Below are 23,504 nucleotides of genomic sequence, written 5' to 3'. Positions count from 1 at the left end.
GAAATGACAGACCATGTCTTGGGCCATAAGGTAAACCTCAATAAATTTAAAATAGTAAGTCTTATATGTTATCTATCTATGGAAGATATCAAAAAGAAACAAAAAAAAGAAAAACCTCTAACTTTTAAAAATGAAACAAACAAATAATCCATGGAGCAAAGAAGACTCCTGGGAAACAAGAATATATATCGTAATTGCAACACACAGCTAAGGCGATGCTGAGAGGTAAATTCGTAGCAATAAAATGAACAAATCAAAACAAAAAAATCTCAAATTTGAGTTACTTATTTGATAACATTCAGAAACAACTGATTTTAAATTTCTATCTGTGACCTTATTGAACTAATTTATTAGTTCTTAAAGCTACTTTGTAAATTCCTTGATGATCTTAGTGTAGACAATTGTGTCTTATGAAATCAGGGACAGTTTTCTTCCTTTAAATTTTCTGTGTATTGTTTTCTTTTGTTGTCTATTTAAAATTGTTAGAATTCCCAATGTTGTTGTGAATAAAAATGGTGAAAACAGACATTCTTATCTTGTTTCTGATCTTCAGCGAAAAAAGTTTTCAGTCTTTCATCATTCCAAAATTTTTCATAAATACACTGGCCAAATTACTCTTTTCCAGAGGGTTTTTTTTTTTTTGAGACAGGGTCTCACTATGTAGTTGAGACTTCCCTGGAACTCACGATGAAGCCTAGGCTCGTCTCGAACTCACAGTGATCCTCCTGCCTCAGCCTCCCAAGTGCTGGGATTACAGGTGTGGGTCACCACACCTGGATCCTGAGTACTTTTTAATCACAAGTGATTGTTGAACTTTATCAAATATTTATATATTATTGATATGATGATTGTGTGGTTATTCTGTTTTGTCTTGTTAATATAGTGGATGACTTTTTTTAATATTAAACTATCCTTGAATCCCAGAATAAACTTCATCTGGAAATGTAATTCTATTTAGTAATATTTTCTTAAGAATTTTTATTTATTTTCATAAAGTACATCATTTTTTTTTTTTTGTACTATACTCTTTGGCTTTATTTTCAGGGGACTACCCTCTTCAAATAATGATTTGGGAAGTCTTCCTCATCTTCTATTTTATGGAAGAAAGTATCTAGAATTTATTTTAAAGCTTCCTGGTACAGTCACTAGAATCTCCCAGGTGAAACCATTTGGCCATGTAGACTTCCATTTGGGTTTTTCTTAACTAAAATGTGGTGCCTCTCAAAATTTTAGTTTCACCAGTAGTTGCAGGGCCATTCAAGTCTACTACATTTGGAGAGAGTAGAGGATGTTGGTACTTTTCAGGGAGTTAGTTCATTTAATCTAAGTCATCAAATTCATATGTAGAGCAGTTTTTGCATTCCTTCATTCTGTTTGTGTCAACAATACCATGGCCCATCCCTGCAGAACGGAGTGCTGGGCCAATTACACTGCATCCTGCCCTCCCAAAGTAACTGAGGCCAGATCTTGGGGCACAGGCAAGGACCTATAGCTAACCATGCTCAGAATGCATCACTGAAAAGCAGACTCTAACTAAAGAGGTCACCATACTACAGAGTGTTTCCACTGTAATTAAACCTCAGGCCTCAGTATGCGTGCATGTACACACACACACACACACAAAGAAACATACAAAATGAGAAAAAAATGCCTCCAAAAACTAGCACTACCCCTAAAACTGGTCCATGGGATGTTGATGTGGAGGAAATCAAAAGTCAAACAGCTGAAATATACAAAGTAATAAAAGAGACAAAAAAATAGATCAATAAGGTGCTTGATATGCTCAAAGATAATAAACTAAACAGATAATTGACTTAATGAACATAATAGTGACCAGTGAACTTACAGAACACACTAATAAAAACCCATCCATCCAAACAGTTCCAAACAAAAGGGGAAGTGGAAAGGGGAGGGGAAAGGACATAAAGGAAAATAAAAAATGTGAAAAAAGGAAAAAACGGAAACAAAGTCTTTGTAAATAAGCAAGGGTGAAGTGGGTGAAGGGAGGGCAGAGGTATGGAAAAAAAATAAGAACCAAGACCTGTCATGTAAAGGTACAAGATCCCAGTGATGAATGTTTGCTTTAAATGTACCAATAAACTTAATCGGGGGAAAAACAGTAGCAAACATGACTGGCTAGTTTAGTAAAGAATTCAAGTCCATAAAATAGTACCAAAGAATGCCAGGAGTGGTTGCACATACCTGTAATCCTAGCACTGAGGAGGCTGAGGTGGGAAGATCACTTTGAGGCTGCATAGTGAGTTCAAAACCAGCCTCAAGTACAAGGTGAGACCTTAGCTCAAAAGAAGAAAAAAAAAAAAAAGGGCCAAGAATTTAACTCAGTGTTTTGGCCGCCTGCCTCTCAAGTGCAAGGACCCAAGTTCAATCCCTGGTGCCAAAAAGGAAAGGTTACAAAGAAAAATCCAGATTATATAAAATTCTACTGACAGTGTGAGCAGGCAGAAGTGACCCCTATGAGGGCAGTGTCACAGCTAGAACATAAGGCTGGTGCAGGTGACCTGACAGCTGCTGGATGGCACAAAGAAGACTAATATTAATCGGAATTAGAGAAAAATGATTAGACAGCACAAATGGCATAAATACCTGCTTAGAGAAGTAACAGAGAGTTTTCCAAGTAAGGAGAAAGAATTTAACATACAAATAAGTGAGGCACTCAGAACCCCAAGTAACGGAGAACAAAAAATTTCAACACGACACATCACGGTCAAAATCTCAGAAGCCCAACACAGGACAGAATCTTAAGACCTCTTAAGGAAAAGCAACAAATCACTTATTAAGTTAAATCCATTAGAATTACATCGCACTTTTCAGCAAACCTTTAATGGTCAGGAAAGCTTGGAGTAAAATGTTAAGATCCCTAAAAGAAAACTACTTCCAACCCAGCCTAATATATTCTCAAAACTATCTTTCAAAATTGATGGGGAAATAAGATATTTCTATGACAAAGAGCAGCTAAAGGAATTCACAAAAATTTCTCAAAAATTCCTCAAAGAGACAATGAAGGTAACGAAGTCAGAAAGTTTAGTGAAATGAACACATTGTACCACAAAGGGTAAGGAGTTGAGTAGAAAGTAGAAAGAATCAGCAACTAGAAAATAATTCAAAGGCAATAATGTCAATAAATTCTAGTAATGACTCTCAATGTGAATATTTCCATTCCCCAATCAAAAGACTCAGAGTGGGAGACTGGATAACAAAACAAACCCAAAGATATGCTGTATCCAAGAAACATATTTAATCAAAATTGAAATTCACAAACAGAAAAAAATCAAAGGATGAAAAACAATATTCTACACAACAGGAGTCTGGAAATAAACAGGAATAACTATCGTATTTACAGACAAAATGCACTGCAAGCCAGAACTGATGAGAAGAGGCAAAGAGGTTTGTTATATATTGGATAATGGAACAATCTAACAGGAAGAGATAATTACACACATATATGCACTGAACCTTGGCACATCCAACTTCATAAACACTACTGGACATAAAACACTATCGGCCCATCAGATAAACATTAACACAATTATAATGGGGGACTTCGATACCCCTCTAACCCAAATAGGCAAAAACAAACAAACAAACAAACAAGAAATATCAGAGTTGAACCACACCTTCAAACTAATGAATTTGTTATGTACAGCATTCCTCTCACCACTGACATATCTTCTCAGCAGCACAAGAAACTGTCTCAAAAACAAAATACATACTAACCTAAGCATGCTTGAATACAAAAAGTAGAAATTATCCATACATATTATCAGATCAGAGTACAATGAAAGGAATCAATGGCAAAAGAAACCACAGAAATTATGTAAATGCATAGAGATTAAACAATACATTTTTGAATAATAGTGGATCACAGAAGAAATGAAGGAAGAAATTAGACAGTTTAGGGTCGGGGATTTAGCTCAGTGGTTCTGCCACCTGCCTGGCAAGTGCAAGGACTGGAGTTCAATCCCCAGTACCAAAACAAAACAAAACAAAACAAAGAAAAGAAAAGAAAAAAGACATTTCTGGAATCAAACAATAATCCCAGTACAAAATGCCAAGCCTATGAGACATAATGAAAGCAGTCCTAAGAAAAAATTATACCTGTGAATGTCCACATCAGAAAAATAGATATATAACTGAAAATATAACCTAATGATGCTCTTTAAGGTCCTAGAAAAATATGAACAATCTAAATCCAAAGCCAGTACACTGAAATTATAAAGTTTAGAGCAGAAATTGATGAAAGTGAGACATAAAAAATACTACAAAGGACCAATGAAAATTAAAAATCTGGTTCCTCAAAAGAATAAGCAAAATAACAAAACTCTTAGCTAATCTTACCAAAAAAAAAGGAAAGAAAAGAACATGCAATTCTAATTGCAATTCAGTGCAATTAGAAACAAGGCAGGATTTAGCTCAGTGGTACCACCACCTGCCTCACAAGTGCAAGGTAATGAGTTCGATCCCTGGTACCAAAAAAAAAAAAAAAAAAAAAAAAAAAAAAAGAAGGCAAATTCCCAACTCTATGGATGTAAATAGCTGCTTTGAAAACCTTTACTCCAATAAAATGGAGAATTCAGAAGTAATGGATAAATTCATAGATGCATATGAAATATCAAAACTTGACTATGAGGACATAAAAATGCTAAATAATATAGTGTTCGGTAAAGAAATTAAAGCAAGTAATAAAAGAATCTACTAACTGAGAGAATTCTACAAGAAATTCAGGAAAGATCCTTTTCCAATACTCTATAAACACTTTAATGAAATTGAAAGGCATGGAGTACTCCCAAAGTCAGTCCTGGAGGCTAGCATTACTCTGATTCCAAAACCAGATAAGGATTCACATAAAAAAGAAAATTATGCACTAATTTCTTTATGACATAGATGCAAAGATCCTCAACAAGATACTAGATAATAGGATGCAACAAATTATTAAAATTTATGTCGCAGTAGGGTTTATCCCAGGGATGCAAGGATGGTTCAACATTTGCATGATCATCTCAACAGGTGCAGAAAAAGCCTTTGGCAAAATCCAACATCCATATGTGAAAGAAACCCTGAAGAAAATAGGCATAGAAAGACTTTATCTTTATCAGAAAAAAACTACCGCGAACATCATACATAAGGATGTTCACTATCACCTTTCCTGTTTAATGTAGTAGTTGGAATTTTAGCCCAAGCAATCAGGTAAGACAGGTAAAAGCAGATGCCTATAGGAAAGGAAGAAGTCAACTATCTTTATTCACAGATGATCTAATTTGTTTACATAGAACACCTAAAAAACTTACACAAAAAGATCCTAAAACTAAGAAATTCTGCAAGGTAGCAAGATTCAAAATCAACACACAAAAATTCATAGAATTAGGAAAATAATACTATTCACAGTAGCTTCAAGAAAAATTAAATACTTAGGAATTAACCTAACTAAGGAAGCAAAAGACCTCTATAATGAAAACTAGCAGTACTCTGAAAAGGAAACTGAAGAGGACATCAGAAAATGGAAAGCTCTCCCTTGTTCCTGTTTAGGAGGAACTGATATTGCCAAAACAGCCAAGCTTCCAAAACTGATATATGAATTAAATAAAATCCCAAACAAAATACCAACAGCATTTCTCCCCTATCTGGACAACACAAGCCTGAAATTCAGATGGAACCTGAAGAGATCCAGAGTAAGCAAAAGTAATCCACAGCAACAAGAGCAAAGCAGGATGCCTCACAATCCCAGGTTTCAAGTTAAACTTAGAGCTACAGTGATTAAAAACAGCATGGTACTGGCATAAAGACAGACGTGGATGAATAGAATAGAACAGAGGATGCAGAAACAATACTAGGCACATTCAGCCCTCTGATCTTTGACTAAGAGGACAAAAACATATGCTAGAACAAAGATTATCTCTGTAGCAAATGTTGCTGGGAAAACTAACTGTACATATGCAGGAGATTGAATTTAGAGCCATCTCTCTCCCCATGAACTAAACTAAAATAAAAAAATGGATCAATAATCTTAATATTAAAACAGAAACATTTAATATGTCGGAAGATTAAAATAGGTAAAACTCTTAAAGATATAGGAACAGGCAAAGGCTTTATGAACAGAGCCCAATTGCTTGAGAAACAACTTCAAGAATCAATAAATGGTATTATGCCAAAATAAAAATCTGCACAGCAAAGAAAAGTACCAATAGAATAAAGAGAATAATTACCTACAGAATAGTTTTTTTAAAAAGCCAGCTACACTTCAGTCAAAGTGCTACTATCTAGAATATATTAAGACCTTGAAAGAAGTAGATCCCCTCCCCCAAAAATAAGACCCAATAAAGAAAGGCAATTGAAATGAAGAGACATTTAGCAGAAAAAGAAATACAAATGCCCAACAAATACATGAAAAAAATTGTCAATCTCTCTGGCCATTAGCGAAATGCAAATTAAAACACTGAAATTCTACCTTACTCTATAAAGAATGGCCATCATCAATAAATCATTTCATAACAAATGCCAGCAAGGTTAGGGGGCAAACAGAATCCTCCTACACTGTTGATGAGCATGCAAACTAGGACAGCAACCATAGAAATCGGCATGGAGGTTCCTCAAAAACTAAAAATAGAAATTTCATTCAATCCAGCTAGTCCCTTAGTGGGTATCTTTCCAAAAGAGTTAAAGACATCATATTACAATGATACGTGCATACCCATATAAAACAGTACACCTCATAATAGCTAAATCTTTGAAGCAACCTATGTGCTCACCAATAGTAAATGTGTAAGTAAAATGTGGTATTTATAGGCAATGCTCTAATTTATTCTGCTGTAAGGAAGAATAAATTATAGTCATCTGTAGGAAAATGGATGCACTCTGAGGCCATAATGTTAAATGAAATAAGTCAGAGACACATGCTTCAATATCGCACGGTCTCTCTCACATGAGAAATTCAAAATATAAATAAATTAAAGAGCAAAATAAAAGATAGAAAACAGGAAACAAAGAGATAGATCTTTGGCAAATGCAAAGAAGACTAAGAGATGGAGGGAGTGACAGATAGAGGGAAGGAATAGGAAAGGGACTGAAAAAGAATTAAGATGTGTTGGGCTGGGGATTTAGCTCAGTGGTTCTGCTGCCTGCCTTGCAAGTGCAAGGACCTGAGTTCAATCCCTGATACAAAAAAAAAAAAAAAAATCAAAGAATTAAGATGTGTTTTGTGCATGTAATATCTCCCCAGGACCAGTGTGATCATAACGTGCTACAAACATATATTATTGAAATAAAAATGGTTTAAAATAAGCACTTCAACATTCATATCTTTATTTGTAATAATCAATAGCAAAGAACTACCCAGATGTCTCAACAAGAAAATGGCTAAATAAATGTCAGTATATCCATACCACAGACTATTGATCGGTAATAGAGAGGGGGGATCAATTGATAAACACGACAACTTGATAAATACTCAGAGACTCTGGACTTTTCAAAGGCTACATACACATCATTACTGAAAGAGAAAAAAATTAAATAATAATCAGGGAATTAATGAAAATCTCTTTAAGTAAACATACTTAATCTATAAAAATGGTTACAATATAAAACTATGTAAGAATAATAATTTCTAAAATATGTTAACTTTATAAAAATATAGTCAAGTAAAAGCATCATATAATCCCCAAATTGCTTTCTCTGTGAAAATGACCATAATTGCTTTCTTTTTCCACTTCTCAGTATTACCCAAAATGTCTTCAGTGACCCACAGAGCCTCTCTATCCAGAACATAAAATGTATTAATAAAAAACAAAGGACGGTTGATTAAAGGTTATATAGCTCTGCCAGATGTGTTGGTGCACACCTGTAATCCCATCAGTCGGGAGGCTGAAGCAGGAGGGTCACCATAAACTTGAGGCCAGCCTGCAACACATAGTCAGTTGAAGGTCAGCCTGAACTACATAGTGAGACCCTGTCTCAAAAAAAAAAAAAAAAAAAAAAAAAGACTATGCAGTTTTATCTTTACTAATGTAAAATGGTGTCCAATATATATTTCACATAAATAACATAGATACCCAAATTCAAGCTTTGGGGGGGCAGTACTGATGATTGAATCCAGTACCTCATATGTGCTAGGCAAACATTCTACCATTAAGCCATATCTCCAGCCCAGATTTATGCTATGTTATTTTTTTTTTAACACAAGATCTCACTATGTAGTTCAGGCTGGCCTTTAACTCACTATGTAGTCTAGCCTGGCCTTGAACTCAGGCCTCTTGCCTCAACCTTCTAGATTCTGGTATTACAGCCATGTGCCACCATGCCTGGCTCAAGTTTTACATTTTAAACAAGTGTTTTAAATGTGTGTGTGAATGTGTGAATGTTAGTACAAGTGTGTGGGTGTGAGTGTGTGTGCCATTGTCTGTTAATGACCATGTGACATAATCACACCTTGACTGTTAGTGAATATATGTACCTGTACATGTGTTTTAAAAGACTGAGAACCTTAATAGTCAATAATTCTGAAATGGGGAGATAGTGTTCAAATGGGAAGGGGGACAAGGGAGGATGAAGGGAGGGATAAGAAAAAAAGGGCAAATACAGGGGAAAATTGGAAACAAAGCTTCTGTACATGGAGAGGGGAAGGATCTGGAATGGGGGAATGGAATAAAATAAAATTTATTTAAAAAAATAAGTGATGTTGCCATATGATGAGAAGTCTTTCTCTCCTTATTTTATCTTTACCTTGCTTTTCTACCTTCTAAATGTCTTTGAAAGTATATTTCATGCTTAAAATCATAAAAAGATACTTCAGCAGCAGCTTGGTGGTTTTAAAAAGCAATAAGTATTGCAATAAATATCACTGGGCATGGTGGCACAGGCCTATAATCCCAGAACTTGGGAGGCTGAGGCAGGAGGATAGTCTGGGCCATGCAGTGAGTTCAGGCCCAGCCTGAACTTCAAAGCAAGGCCCTGTCTAATAAATAAGTAAATAAATAAGCAGTATTTAAATATGTTATAATAAACAAACCCAGTTATATGAGCTGTACCAAATAAACCTATTTTCATAACTCACAAGAATAAAACTCTGGAAACATATCTAACTAAAATGTATTATAATGTGCTACTTTGCAAGTGTTTGGCCAAACTGGAGATATGTCAGGACCAAGCTGCACCTAGAAAAAAAAATATCCTATATGCAAAGATTTTTGCTTACTTACATTATCAAATGAGTACCACTGCCAATAACTGACAAATATTTTAAATCTATTAATTGATTGTTAAGAACATTATTGCTCATCATTGCTACTATTTAATAAGCACTTACTATGTTCCTGACAATGCTTCATCACTGTGATGTCTAATCTTCCTGAGGCAGTGGGGATTATTACCGATTATATTTGCAAGAAACTTGCCTAGGGTTACACGGTTCTATCATACAGTGTGCAAATAAAAATTTAAACTCATTTCTGCCTGACCCTAATATCTCTGCTTATATTGTTGCATACTTTCAGTAGACGTAATATGCAATAGCATTAAAATGAAACAGGAGAAAATACATAAAACTCCCATTGGCCAATTTACACATTTTTAAGAACTATGACTAAGAAAATAGAATTTCCTCTTTTTTTTTTCCTTGCCACAACCACATTTTTACCAATAGTTTTGAGAAAGTTAAAAAAAAAAATGCTCAATCATTGCCTCCCATATTACGTTAGACACAACTTAGCACATGGCCCATCAGGATACCCTACCTGATACCCTATCACTTTATCTGGGAAGATAAATGCGGGCCATCCAATAAGAACCTTGCCTTTTAGCGCTGTGTTACAAGTACGGTAGTGAAACACATGAGTAAGTGATGATGACAAAAACCAAAAGTACACTGTGAAAGTACTTCGCTACTATATCCCAACACGCTTCTCATTTTAGGTTTCTTTCTTGCAATGCAAATTTTCCTGATCCTGAATGTTACCCACAAAGGTTATTTAGGACAAGTGACTTTTGTCTCTGATCACTAAATAAAATTCTTCCTAACTTAGTGCAGAGAGAGAGAGACAGAAAGACGAAAGTTCTCCATTATTTTGTAGCCCCGGTTTTGAAAAAGGTAGACTGAGAGCTGTAAGCTGACTTTGCCATTACCTAGCTTCCCCGGGGAAATCCAAATCACGAGACGCCTAACAACGCCTCGTGCCGGGGCTCCATTAGTTCACTTCCTGTCTGATATTTCTTTGAGCACCTCACCCACCTCACAAACTATTCTAAAATCAGCAGAGCTTTCAAAAGCACATCCTTAGGCCCAAGTCAGCATAGAGCAGATTTTCTCAAGGCACTTACTTGAAAGAGCAAAGAGTCAGTGAGGAAATGAAAGGAGATGAACCTGGCTTGTCCGTGACTTCAAACTCTACGGGTCATACCTTCCACTAAAGATTCCCAAAATGTCACTGCTTCTACAGTGATGAGGTAAACACACCTGTATAACTTTCATCCCCCCCCAAACTCATTCAAGCATGGAATATATATTTTAATGTACTCTTAATATCTCTAGAAACTAATATCCTATTGACCGTGCTTTGGGAAATGCTAGGATTTTCTTTTCTTTGGTAGAGGGCCATGGATTTTGTTAAACTTCTGTCTACACCTTAGGAGCAAAACGGAGTTTGCACTAATGTGTCTTAAGTATCGCTTTCAGAAGTTTGAGCATTTGAATTCCAACAAAACTGGCAAAATTAGCACACTTAGTATTTCATGACAGTTGTGAAGCTCCTTATTTATGGGAAAACATAAAACAATAATCCTGAGATGAAAAGAAACCTTTTCCTGTGTGTCTCAGGTTGAATAATGCCTCACAAAATAATCAGATAATAAGTGGGACACGTATTTCCTAAATTGGACTAAGACAATCTGAGTAGCTATTTTTTAAAAAATATTGATTGCTGAGTCTTCGTGCAGACTTACTAAACCAGAAACTTGAAGGGGCAGCATTAAATGAAACAAACCACCAAGGGTGACTCATTTTATCTGAGAAGTTAGGGGGACTGAAGTGCTTTTAATCTGTCACGACAACTTCAGGTACAGCACGGTTCCTAAAAGTTAGTTTCAGCCCTGTTATTGTGTATATTAAATCTAAATGTAAAATATTTGCTTCATTATAACATTATGTATTCTAATACATCAGTTCTCTTCCTTTTCCAATTCATTCCAATCGCAATCTGATTGAAATACAAAAACCAAAAGTATTGATTTGCATAAAGGAAAAAAGGAAAAACTCCCGAAGACTAGGAAAAATTAAAGCATTGTTTTGAATTAGTAGCTGAAAAACTCTAACATTCTTCAGCCCATTCTTCTCCAGTCTAAACATGTATTGTATATTTAAAAATGAACAAGAAAAATTATCTTTTAATAATACAAGACAAAAGAAAAAATGGGAACCAAAAATTAAGTCCAACTTTGACTCTTTAATCATCTCCTTAGCAAAGCTTGTTAACACAGTTACTTAGCACTGGCAAAGTCTTTTGTGTTGAATTCTCTCAAAAATACTACTTCAGAAGCCTTAGAAACTTACTGCTGCAGCTAAATGGGAATCTATATCTTTGAAAGTTACCTTTTCCTGAGAAAAAATAGAAACAATACAATTTAGGGGACCATGTTCAATTTTTTAAAAATACTGGGTTTAGAAATTGTTTTCTTTTTAAAAAAATTTTTTTATTGGGTTTATTGGTACATTTTAGGGATACAGTACAGTTACATTCATTATGATCTTGTACCTTTACATGACAGGTCTTGGTTCTCATTTTTCCCTTTGTTCCTACCCTCCCTTCACCCCCTTAGAAATTGTTTGCTTACAATTCCTTGGTATTTGAAAATGACTATTCTCCCAGACTCTCAAAGAGACAAAAAGACTAGTTGCTTAATAACATTAATACATATTCAAAAGGATTTAAATAGTGCTTGGATGAAAACAAAATGTACATGATAAAGATTTATTTGTTGCATTTTAAATATTGAAAATATATATTGCTAATATGTTAAGGTAACAATATGCATCTCAAATGAAAAATAATACGTTTTTAATTCTCTCCCATTCACAATACACACAGACACACATATCCAAGGCTAAACCGAGAAACCTTGGTAGTACTTGCATTAAATGTAAATACCCTTCATGTCAAATCCATATTGCCTGACTATTCTTCATGACACATAGCTTATTTTATGCTGTTCCAGAATTCAATATTACAGGGGGACAATTGGTGTTAACACATCTTCCTGTCTTAATACAAGTTCTCTGAAAGATGAAAAATTCAGATTTGGTGTCCATATTGCTGAAGCGAGGTAACAATGCTCAACGTTCTCCCTTTTACTCTGTTCTGATTACCTCCGCAATGGTGTGTGTGAGCCTGTGCTGCACCCGTCTGATGAACAGTGTGAAGGAAAACACACTTGTCCAACACCCAGGACTGCTGCTCAGCCTCCCAGCTCAGTGAGTAGGTCAGTGCCTTCGAAAGTCTTCCTTGATTCCATTCACTCCCAACTCAGACAGGATGTGATTCTGCTACTAAACTCTCCAGCACCCTGGACTTCCGCTTTGTAACACTCGACCGTCACTTTAGCTAAGTGATTGATATCAAATATATCGTGTAATACTGCTTTATTTCCATGATGTGTAAGTCTCATAGAGTCAGAGCTCTCTGTGCCATATTATGCTCTGTATCTCTGGCACAGTACAAAGATCTACTCTGAGCAAACATATAGTGAGTGCTAAAATTAATGAGTCAATGAAGTCAGTCTTTTGGGAACTACAGAAGAAAATCAGAACAACCTAGAGAGCTACTGCAGAGAAACTATCAGTTTCAACAACAAAGAACAAAAACACCCAAACCATGAAATCTACCATTTATCGAACACTTACCTAAATCTAGAGATTGTGCTATTTGTTGAATTGTGTAAATTATCTCATTTAATCCTCACTATAATTCTTAAAGTATTAATTTTGTTACTATTTTAGCACATGAAGAAACAAAGCATGTCACCCAGAGAAAGGTTTGAAATTGTACTTTTCTAATTCCAAAATTATGCCAATTTCCACTTTTTTAAATGCTTTATAGAAATTTTTATTATTGTATTTTATATTTCTCCATGCAAGTTCACTGATTTCATAAAGATCATCTGACTAAAAATAATTTTTTAAAGTGTCAAATATGATTTGAAAATGTTTTACAGTACTTTTCCATTTTTAAGATAACCTGTACAAAAATAATGCCTCAAAAGTGTTTGTACCACTTAATTTTAATATTTCCTTTTTTCATAGCTAATAACAACCAACGCTTCCCTGTGAAAAAATTATTCATTTTCTTTCAAGACAGTCATTTCTAAACCTTATGATCACCATTTTTATGGCTCTCGCTTCCCTTAAAAGAAGTTTATTCTTCAGGGTATGGTGCCACAGGCCTGTAATCCTAGAACTCTGAGAGGCTGAGGCAGGAGGATCACAGGAAGTTTGAGGCCAGCCTAAGCTATATAGTATGTTCAAGGAAAGACTAAGCTATATAGTGGAGACTCTGTCTCAAAAAATGAAAAACTAAGGGAATGATACAAAAAACTCAATGAATCAAAGAGTTAGTTTTTCGAAAGAATAAATAAAATTGATAAACCCTTAACCAACCTTATCAAAAATAAAAAAGGAAAGCACAAATTCATGCAATTGGGAATGAAAATGGTGAAGTCACAACAGATCCAGCAGAAATCCAGAGGATCATCAGAATTTACTTCGAGAAGCTATACTCTAATAAAATGGAGAACACAGAAGTGAACAGATTTCTAGATACATGTGAATTACCAAAGTTAAATGAAGATGATAAGAAATAGACCTGAAGATCAGAGGAACAGATTAGAAGATTCAGAAACAACTCCTGACACACTCAGCTACATCATCTTTGACAAAGGAGCCAACCATCCACACTGGAGGAAAGACACCTTCTTTAATAAACAGTGTTGGAAAAACTGGATTTCAACTTACCAAAGATTAAAGCTAGACCCCTATCTTTCACCATGAGCTAAACTAAAATCCAAGTAGAATAAAGATATAAATATTAAAACAGAAACACTAAACTTGATGTAAGATAAATTAGGTAGAACTCTTGAAGACATCAGCATAGGAAAAGACTTTATGAACAAATCATCAATAGCACAGGAACTAGCACAAAGAATCAACAACTGGGATCTCATCTTTTTAAAAAGCTTCTGCACTTTCAGAGAAATCACAAGCAGAGCTAAGAGAAAACTTGCAATGTGAGAAAAAAAATTTTACCAGCTGCTCCTCAGACAAAGGACTACTATCTAGAATATATAAAGAACTTTAAAAAATCAGATCCCCAAGCATAAAGACCTAATTCAAAAATGGGCATCTGAAATGAACACACATTTCTCAAAGAAGTAAAAACAGCAAAAAAACATATGAAAAAATGTTCAACACCACTGATTATTCGAGACTTGCACATGAAAAGAACACTGAGATTCCATCTCACCCCAGAAAGAATGACCAATAACAAATGCTGGTGGAGCTGTGGGGAGATAGGAACCCTTCTCCACTGTTGGTGGGAGTGAAAACTGGTGCAACCAGTGTGCAAATCTATACGGAGAAACCTCTAACAACTAGGATTAGAGGTCTGATTTTACCCAGCTATTCCTCTGCTGGGTGTCTTCCCAAACAAATTAAAAGAATCGTACCACAGTGATATATGCTCACCCATGTTTGTAACAGTTTATAACAGCTAAAATGTGGAAACAGTCCAATTGCCCATCAACTGGAGACTGGATAAAGAAGATATGTTGTTTTGTTTTTTTTTAATATATAAAATGGAGTACTACTCAGCCATAAAGAATAAAAAAACTCAAAACATTAAATCTAAGTGGATACTCTTAAGTGAAATTAGTAGGACACACAGGTATAAATACTGAATAGTTTATCTGGTGTGAAAATTTAAAAGTAAATAAGGATCAAATATGTAATTGATATTGTATAATAGGAAGAAAAGGTCTACAGAAGTAGGGGAAGTAGGAGGAGTAGGGAAAAGGGAAAAAGGGAAAAGAAAAAATACGAGAAAAGAAAAAAATCATGGAAACAAAGTCTTTGTAAATAGGGAAAGGTGGAGGGGGTGAAAAGAGGTCTGGGAATGGGGAAAAATAAGAACCAAGATATATCATGTAAGGATACAAGATCCCAATGATGAATGTAACTGTGTTGTATACCTAAAATGTACCAATGAGCTTAATAAAGATAGAAAAGGAAAAAAAAAAGGCTGGGAAAGTGGCTCAGTGTGAAGGCTTTGAAATAAAACAAAAACCAAACACAAAAAGCTTTCTACCAAACCTACTTTTAAAAAAATAATAATGCAATAGAAAAGTCAAGCTCTTTCCAAACACACCTTTCTACCTTTGGCTAACTCCTAACCTCTGTCTGTGTTACTCTCACACCTGTGGGAATTATACATGCTTATCATATTTCATATGCTGTTTTCGTGTACTTACTCTATTAAATTACTCTAATCCTCTCTTAAAGAGATGACCTCAGCAAAAGGAGGCCCTAACTTTTGTTTTCTCTTGAATTCAAAAAACAATAGCAGCCATACTCACACAAACTTCTTTAAATTTCAAGTTAAACTTGAAATGTATAATTTCAGCTAATAAAATGTTTTAATGGTATCACAGAACTTAAAACTGTATATTCCCTTACTTCTAACTTAAACGAAACTTTCCACTTCTTTGTTTTCCCTTTCCCACTTAAATGTCCAGTTTTCTTTCCCATTCCTTCTCCTTATAGGTGTATAATTCATATTTAGATTATAGGTTCTCAAATATGTAAAGGTAGATTAATTTATTTGGGTAGTAGGTTTTAAATAATGTACAGATTATTATAATTGACTTCTTAAAATTGGGGAATAAATGGTTTAAATTAGTAAAAATACTGAAATCAGTAAGGTAATAAGGGAAAGAAAAAAAAACATGAGAAAATGAAAAATGGAAATAAAGTGTTTGTAAATAGGGAAGGGAGGAGTGGGTGAAGGGAGGGCAGGGATAAGGGGAAAAAATGAGAACCAAGACCTGTCATGTAAAGGTACAAGATCCCAATGATGAATGCAACTGTACTGTATATCTAAAATGTACTGATAAACTCAATGAGGAAAAAAAAAATACTGAAATCATTCAATATGGCTAACGACATCATGAGTTACAAGCACAGATATTTGAAAAACATTATACAAAGCATAACAACTAAGATGAGCTCTAGCTGTTGTTAACCATTTCTGAAATCACTTCATCAGTTGTCCTAAAAGGAAGGACTTTGTGATTTCTAACATGTTTCCTGTTTCTAAATGTCTGTGTTCTTGTAGATGTGTGATGCAACTATAGTCCCAAATTCTGTAAAAGTCTACAAACACACACACACACAGACACACCCAACAATGGCAGTTCTGTTAAGAGAAAGATGGTTTTTTTTTTTTCCTTTTTTTGAGTCAGGTTCTCATTATGTATTTATTCCAGGCTCACCTTGAATTCACTATCTAGCCCAGGCTGGCTTTGAACTGTCATGATCCTGCTGCTGCACTCAGCCTCCTGAGTGCTGGGGTTACAGGCATGCGCCACCACACCCATCCAAGAAAAAGTTTAAGGGAGAAAAAGAATGCAAAAGTGGCTGTTAGGCACATTCACTCACACAGAGAGAGTGGAAGAACCTCTGGCATACACCTTCCTGAAAGCCAATCATTACATATGAAGAAGCTCTTCAGATCCAGTGTTTGCATTTTTAGGAATTAAGCTTAATAAATGACTTACAGATTCAGATAACGAGGAAACATACTGCAACATGGGCATGTAACATGGGACTCAGACTTATGTTCAAGCCCGAATTTTTTATTTTTACTCTCAATTCTATTCTACTTAGTCTTGCACATTGTAATACATAGGCCGGTTGTCAATCCAAACACAAAGGAGTCAGTATTATTCCTCGATCACATTAAATACAACAGTGAGTCATACCTCTTTCACCTCTAAAATCTCTACCACTACCAACCATAGCCAGCAACCACTGTCTTTCCCCTGGACTACAGTAAAAACTTCCTGAATCATTTCTTCCCATTTACTCTCATCTTCCAATCACAGAAGCCAAAATGGTCATTTAAAAGCACAAGTAAGGTCATAGATTTCCTGTTTAAAACTATTCCAAGAGTATACACGGCAATCCAAGAAAATCTAAATGGCTAAGACATCTAACTGTCTCTCCAAGTTCTGGTCATGCCACATTCTCCCTTGCTAGGGTCACAGCTAAAAGTGACAGCGCCTAAAAGCCACCACGCTCTTCCCATTTCCCAGGGCCCTAATCAAGTTTTCTCCAGCCCAGAAAACATCTTTCGAGGCTGGTTCCTCATTCCCCAGTTGTTACTACGGCTGCCTTACCTGCCCACCTCTTCACCCGCACGTACTCCGTGATTTCACTGAGTTTGTTCCTTCCATCCACTAACCTCAATCTTCAGTTTCATTTATTATTGTGCATCTCTTCCCACTAGCACAGAAAATCTAGATGGCACGGGACTGTTTGACTACCCTCACCTCAGTACCATGCAGAGTCCATAACAGCAAATATCTGTTGTATAAATTGCAGAATAATATAAGAGCAACCCGAGTTTCAATCATCTATTAAATCCAATATACTAAAATAATAAAAAAAGAAAAACTAGTTCAAGAAAAATCTGATGAAAACTTGCACAGTAAGCACTAATGTACCAAAGCTTTCTGATTTGACTTCAGCAATTTCTGCTTTATCTCTGGTGCACACACACACATTCATACATTCACATAAACCTCATTTGTGGCCACTAACTTTTGGGAACTAGAAACTGTTTAGATTAGTGATCCCCTAAGGTGTACATGCCACGAGATAACACTGAGAAGATCATGAAAGACACAACAAGCTTTTGTACGGGAAGAGAAGTTTTGAAACAGTCAGAGACTTTTGAGCAGTTTGTTTTTACTATTAAAAAAGGGTATCTAGGGCCGGGGAATTAGCTCAGTGGTTCGGTCACCCATCTCACAAGGTCCAGAGTTCTATCTCTGGTACCAAAAAGAAAAAGAAAAAAGGGCATTTGAAGAACAGGACGGGTGTGGACCCAGGGGCAGCAAAGAGATCACCACCTAACTGCTACAAACACAAAGGCATTTTCACTGTCATAGAATCAGTATTAATACGCATTCTTGTGTGGAAGATTAGATCGTTCCTGATTACATTGCAAAGGTATTGTACTACACAGTGCACCCTGTTCCTAAAAGTACATCCAATAAAATTAAGTCAAATACACTTAATGCAATCTTTTTTATTTTCAGTAGTGTTTGCTATACACAATGATTACATTTTTCATGGAGAGTTGGTACATGCACATCAAGCACCTTAATTCTTTTTGTGTCCCCTTCTCTTCCCTCCTTACATCTTTTGACCCTTTAGCCATCTGCAAAAGCTCTATCTCCCCATTTTCTATTACCTATATTTGGGTTTCTCATGCAAGACATGCCATACCATATTTAAGATCGAATGTTGAATTCATTGCATTTAACACTATAGTCTCAAGGTGCAGCTATTTGCCTACAAATGGCTCAAACTTATTCTTCTTTATAGCAGAGTAGTATTCCACTGTGCATAAATGCATTTTCTTTATCTATTCATCTGTTGATAGACATAGCCACTTTCAAGATTTTAGCTATGAGAGAATTTAGCTATGAGAGAATTGTGCTTCTATAAACATGGTTACACGTGTATCACTGTTATATAATGTAATCTTGTTCAGTCTTACAGATGTACTAGAATCTACATAAGTACTACTTCCACTGGTAACATTTCCTTGTTTTTGGTTTTTTGGGGGTTTTTAGTAGTGGAACTTGAATCCGGGCCTTTGTCCTCAGCTACATCCCCAGCCCATTTTAATTTTGTGACAGGCTCTTCTTAAACTGCTGAATTACCCAGGTTGGGCTTGATTCTCTTGCCTCAGGTTCTGAGAATGCTGGAATTACACTTGTTCACAGCTGCACCAGCTCTCCTTATTTCTTTCATTTCAAACTCTATCATATTTTTTAAAGAATTCTCTATTTATCAATCTGCTTGCATGTCGTACTTTTACTTTCAAAAGGAAACTTCTTCACTGAATAAATGCACCCCTAAAGCCATGCTGCATAACATACACCTCTTACTGAGAATATAATCCTACTTGTCATTTTATAATTGGGAAATTGGCATAGGGAGAGATCAACTATTTAATATTAATTTTAATATTAGCACATGAATATAAAAGTCTTAACGTTTAAAAATAATAGCTATAATTCAACAGTCTCACATTCTCTTTTCCTCTTACTCTGAACCTTTTCTTCACTTTGCTAAACCAGGAAGGTTTTCTAATTTGAAACCATTTGATTTCATTCCTAACTTTTTCAGTGTTTGCTATTTTAAGTCCCAGAAAGGACATAAAAATGTTAAGGTGTACCTTCATTAGCACATTCCTCTGGCAGTACCATAACTGTTATTCCATCCGAAACAATTCTTTAAAAAGAAAAATTAAATAATTAAATTTCCTTTCTGAGTCTTTGAATAATGTACTTCATCTAACCAGAGCAAAACCAGAGCAACACGCTAAGCTAGGGCTGTAAGTAGAGCTCGTTTTAATGATCAGGAAAAATTCTGCTCCTATTAAGGTCACCTCTCTTTGTCTCGAATTCAGAATCAACATATTCAAGGCACAGAACTGTAAGCACTTCAAAGAAAAGCACAACAAGAAAAACCACAGATCTCAGAACTCCAATCCTCACTGCACCTGCAAAAGAAAACAAATTACTTCTCTTTAAGGAAGACAGTGTGTGATTTGGGCAGTGAGAATCAGAGGGTTAAAAACTTGGAGAGCCACAGACGTGACAAATAACATTCAGTCTAGCCCCATAATCGACTTACACAATTCACAGTAGGTGGTGGAAGAGACTGAAAGTTTTACCTTCTGTGCAGGTTCTGTATGGTTTTACACTACTTCTTTCAATTCACACAAACAAAAACACAACAGAAACTTACCTTCAAAAATGGACCCCAGCTGATATTCTCCACTGAAAAACTGTGGCAAGGAAAACACAAGTGCTCCCAGTCCTAGCATAAAGGATGCAAATGCAAGCCATCTTGGTTTGTGTCCTCCTTCACCAAAGAATGATACAAATAAAGACAGCAAACAGAAGGAGATATCGTAGCTAGATGATATCAGGCCAGTCAGGGAACTCTTTATTTCATAGCGCTTCTCAATTGTGGAAATGCTAATATTCACTAGGCCATTTACTACTATACCTAAAAGAGAGAAAAGGAAACTATGAGTATTGATATAACTTCATTATAGAGATTTTCATACCACAATGTTGTAAAATTTGGTTGTTCAATTCTTTTGCTGTTTTTAAATGTGCACGTCTTAAAAGTCTCAAAGTTTCAAAATTAAGAAAACCCAGTTTGAAAATCAGTTTGCTTTTTAAATTGTTCACTCAGAAATGTTCAGATGATAAACAAAGCTAATCTTCATTACATAATTAATTGGTCTTAATTCATTTTTCTTTAAATGGCAAAAGTCAGACTGGTACAGTCCCACCACGGAGCCAATGTGCGAGAATTTTCAAGTGTAGTATACTTCCCTGGAGACCTCTGGGGAAGGTACAAAAAGTACAAGTGACCCCACAAGCCACGACAATAATGTTCGTTTTCTAAGCCTTAAACGTGTCTATCAACAAGAAGCACTTATCTTAGTTTTAGAGGGAGAGTTTAAACTCTCAAACCTCTATATTTTTTCCCCTAAAGCTTTTCTTGAAATTGTATTTATCATTAAAAAGTTTCTAGGGCAAAAATAAAAACACAAGTTAGGATTCCTATTTTGAGTAGTATTCTAAATTATGTGCTAAGTAATACATTTATACCTCACATACTGATAATAAATGACTAATATATAAACAAGAAAAGACTCAAAATTTAGTTTTGACTGACTTGAAAATGTCCTACCCTGATAAAGTCTAAATTATGTGTAAGCATTTAAACATTGTTATAAGTTGGGCATGGTGGCGCACACCTGTAATCCCAGCACTCAGGAGGCTGAGGCAGGAGGGTCACTGAATTCGAGACCAGCCTGGGCTATGTAGTGAGTTACATAGGAGTTCCAGGTCAGTCTCAACTACATAGTGAGATCCTGTCTCAAAAAACTAAAAATAAATAAATAAAAATAAAAAATTAAATAAATAAATAAACATTGTTATAAATTGAAAATTAAAAAATCCGATTAAATTTTAACTAGTTATACCCTTTACTTAAGATCTACTAAGAATTGTTTTCATCATCATTTATTAGAGTTTGCATGTCACAATCCCTCTCAAATTGCTTTATCAAGACTATAAAAAGGGAAAGGAGATGAAAAAATGAATTGAGTTATAAAAGCAACTTTTAAATTATTTTCTTTTAATGACAATGTAATAGAACTATAAAGTGATTAACAATTCCTGGGATTTCAAGATAAAGTATCCATAGTACCTAGGAATGACATTTTCCTGAGAACTTACCTGACGATATGACAACTGCACCATTCAAAAGTCAAGTTCCCAACGCACCTGTCACACTGATTAATAATCAGCCACTAACAATCATTGCCTTTATGGTAAAAATTGTCTTTGAAAAATAAAGTCGAAACACCTCTGGGAGACTAGCACTTTAGTACTTTGAATCCCTCAGTGAATCTTAAACTATACAAATTCCAAGAACACTGCTTTTAAAATCGATTCCGAGAATACAACATACTATTTCTATTGTAAATCCATGGAAATAGGGAGCACATTAGGAAGTTAAGTGCTACTACGGTAAACTCTGGGGCTTTTTTTTAGAAATACTAAGTAAAATGTGTCTAGTTTTGTTTCGCTAATTAAGTAGCTATTAATATACCATGAAGCCAGTCTTTCTGGGGGTCATGTTTGAGATACATGGAAATGTTTTCAGTTTTTCCAACTTAAACTGGAACATGTAATTAATTCGCTTTCATTCCATATTGTGCCTTTTGAATTGCGTCTGGACAGATGTGGTTCCACGCTAAACATGACACATTTTTAAGGCGTGTCAACTATCTTCAATAATAATTATAAACAATATCTGACATTGCATATCAAGTGATATAGCCTTAATACTAAATTTTCGAGGTTTCATTTTTCTTTTATCGTACTGGTGACTGACCCTGGGGCCTTCACACTGAGCTACAGCCCTTCTTAATATTTTTAAATTTTGACACAGAGTCTCCCTAAATTGCTAAGTTGACCAGGCTGGGGTCAAACTTGTGACCCCGTTACCTCAGGCTCCAGGCACTACAGATGTGCACCACTACACCCAGCTTTTTCGGGGGGAGGGTACTTTTTAAAAAATAAAATACAAGACATTTCTGTTCAATTTTATGAGCTGTGCAACCCCTTGACACAGATGTTTCAAATCACTGCTTTTGGACAACTAGCATCAAGATATTAATGGAAGGAAAACTTTAGTGGGGACAAGAAAAGTGGAAAAGGAATAACTCAGGCGCAAATTTTCAACAGTAGAGCAGAAGTAGACTTGCTATCAACGAATAACACTTAACCCAGGTAAAGCAAGGGACACGGAGTTCCTTGGAGAGGGGAATGGAAATAAGAACAAGAACTATACACTTAGATTTAGTTTCCCATTAACTTGGACAAGAGCAACTTCTAACCCCCTGAACCCCAGAATACTTCTTGGGGTGCATTTCTTCCCATCAGTCCTTGCCTACTTATCAAAATATTTTGAGACTACGACTTAGGCAACCAAAACACATCTACATACCAAATCCAAACTAAATTCGAGCAAGCCTTCAAGGCATCCCACCTCAACCCCACCCCTCCTGGGTTTGTCACCTGAGAGTAATTTCTCATTCCTTCCTTCCGGCGCCCTGGAGGCCAGGCCAGCCCCAGGACCTTCTCTGTGCTTGCTTGGGAGGGGGCCATTCCTTCTCCACCTACCCCTCACGTCGGGCTCCGATTGCCTACCCCTAGGGAAGGGTTCAAACCTAGACTTAATCTGAGACTCCTAATTGGGCTTAATCTAATGCCTCCACAAGGCTCAGTCTTCCCAGGCGGGAAGCCGGTCTGAAGAGCGGGTCCTCACCAGGCTGCCCTTGGAGTGCGCTTATCCAATCTGCACAACACATCCTACACACTTTTTATTTCCTTTGCAAAGCAGATGCTTTACCCTTATCTGCAAACGCATTGCTCATTTGTGCTGAAAAAAAAAAAGCGAAAAAAGTCCCTTTAACAAAGGACTCTGCAGAAGGAGGCTGTTAGGAAGCAGAGCGGACTGCCGCGCGGCACAGGCTCGCGAAGGAAGGCTCCTGGAGTCCTCCCGGGATCCGATCCGCCGGCTGCGGGACGCCGGATGGCAGAGCGCGAAGGAAGCGGCGCGGCGGAGGGCG

At 36.0% G+C, this 23,504-nt stretch overlaps 1 protein-coding gene across 1 annotated transcript in view; it reads right to left on the bottom strand.

Moving 5' to 3' along the window:
• Slco4c1 (solute carrier organic anion transporter family member 4C1) overlaps positions 1–23,504 on the bottom strand; it is a 62,276-nt gene that overhangs the window by 37,295 nt on the left and 1,477 nt on the right. The window contains exon 4 of the mRNA XM_010608656.1: positions 20,093–20,356. Within this exon, the coding sequence (XP_010606958.1) occupies positions 20,093–20,356 (264 nt within the window). The remainder of the gene's footprint in view (positions 1–20,092; positions 20,357–23,504) is intronic.

This window comes from Fukomys damarensis, unplaced genomic scaffold (genome assembly GCF_012274545.1).
Source record: "Fukomys damarensis isolate Sample0158 unplaced genomic scaffold, DMR_v1.0_HiC HiC_scaffold_3, whole genome shotgun sequence".
Classification (NCBI taxonomy): Eukaryota; Metazoa; Chordata; class Mammalia; order Rodentia; family Bathyergidae; genus Fukomys; species Fukomys damarensis.
The sequence above is the reverse complement of the archived record's forward strand: the minus strand, read 5'-3'. Positions and strand labels throughout refer to the sequence as shown.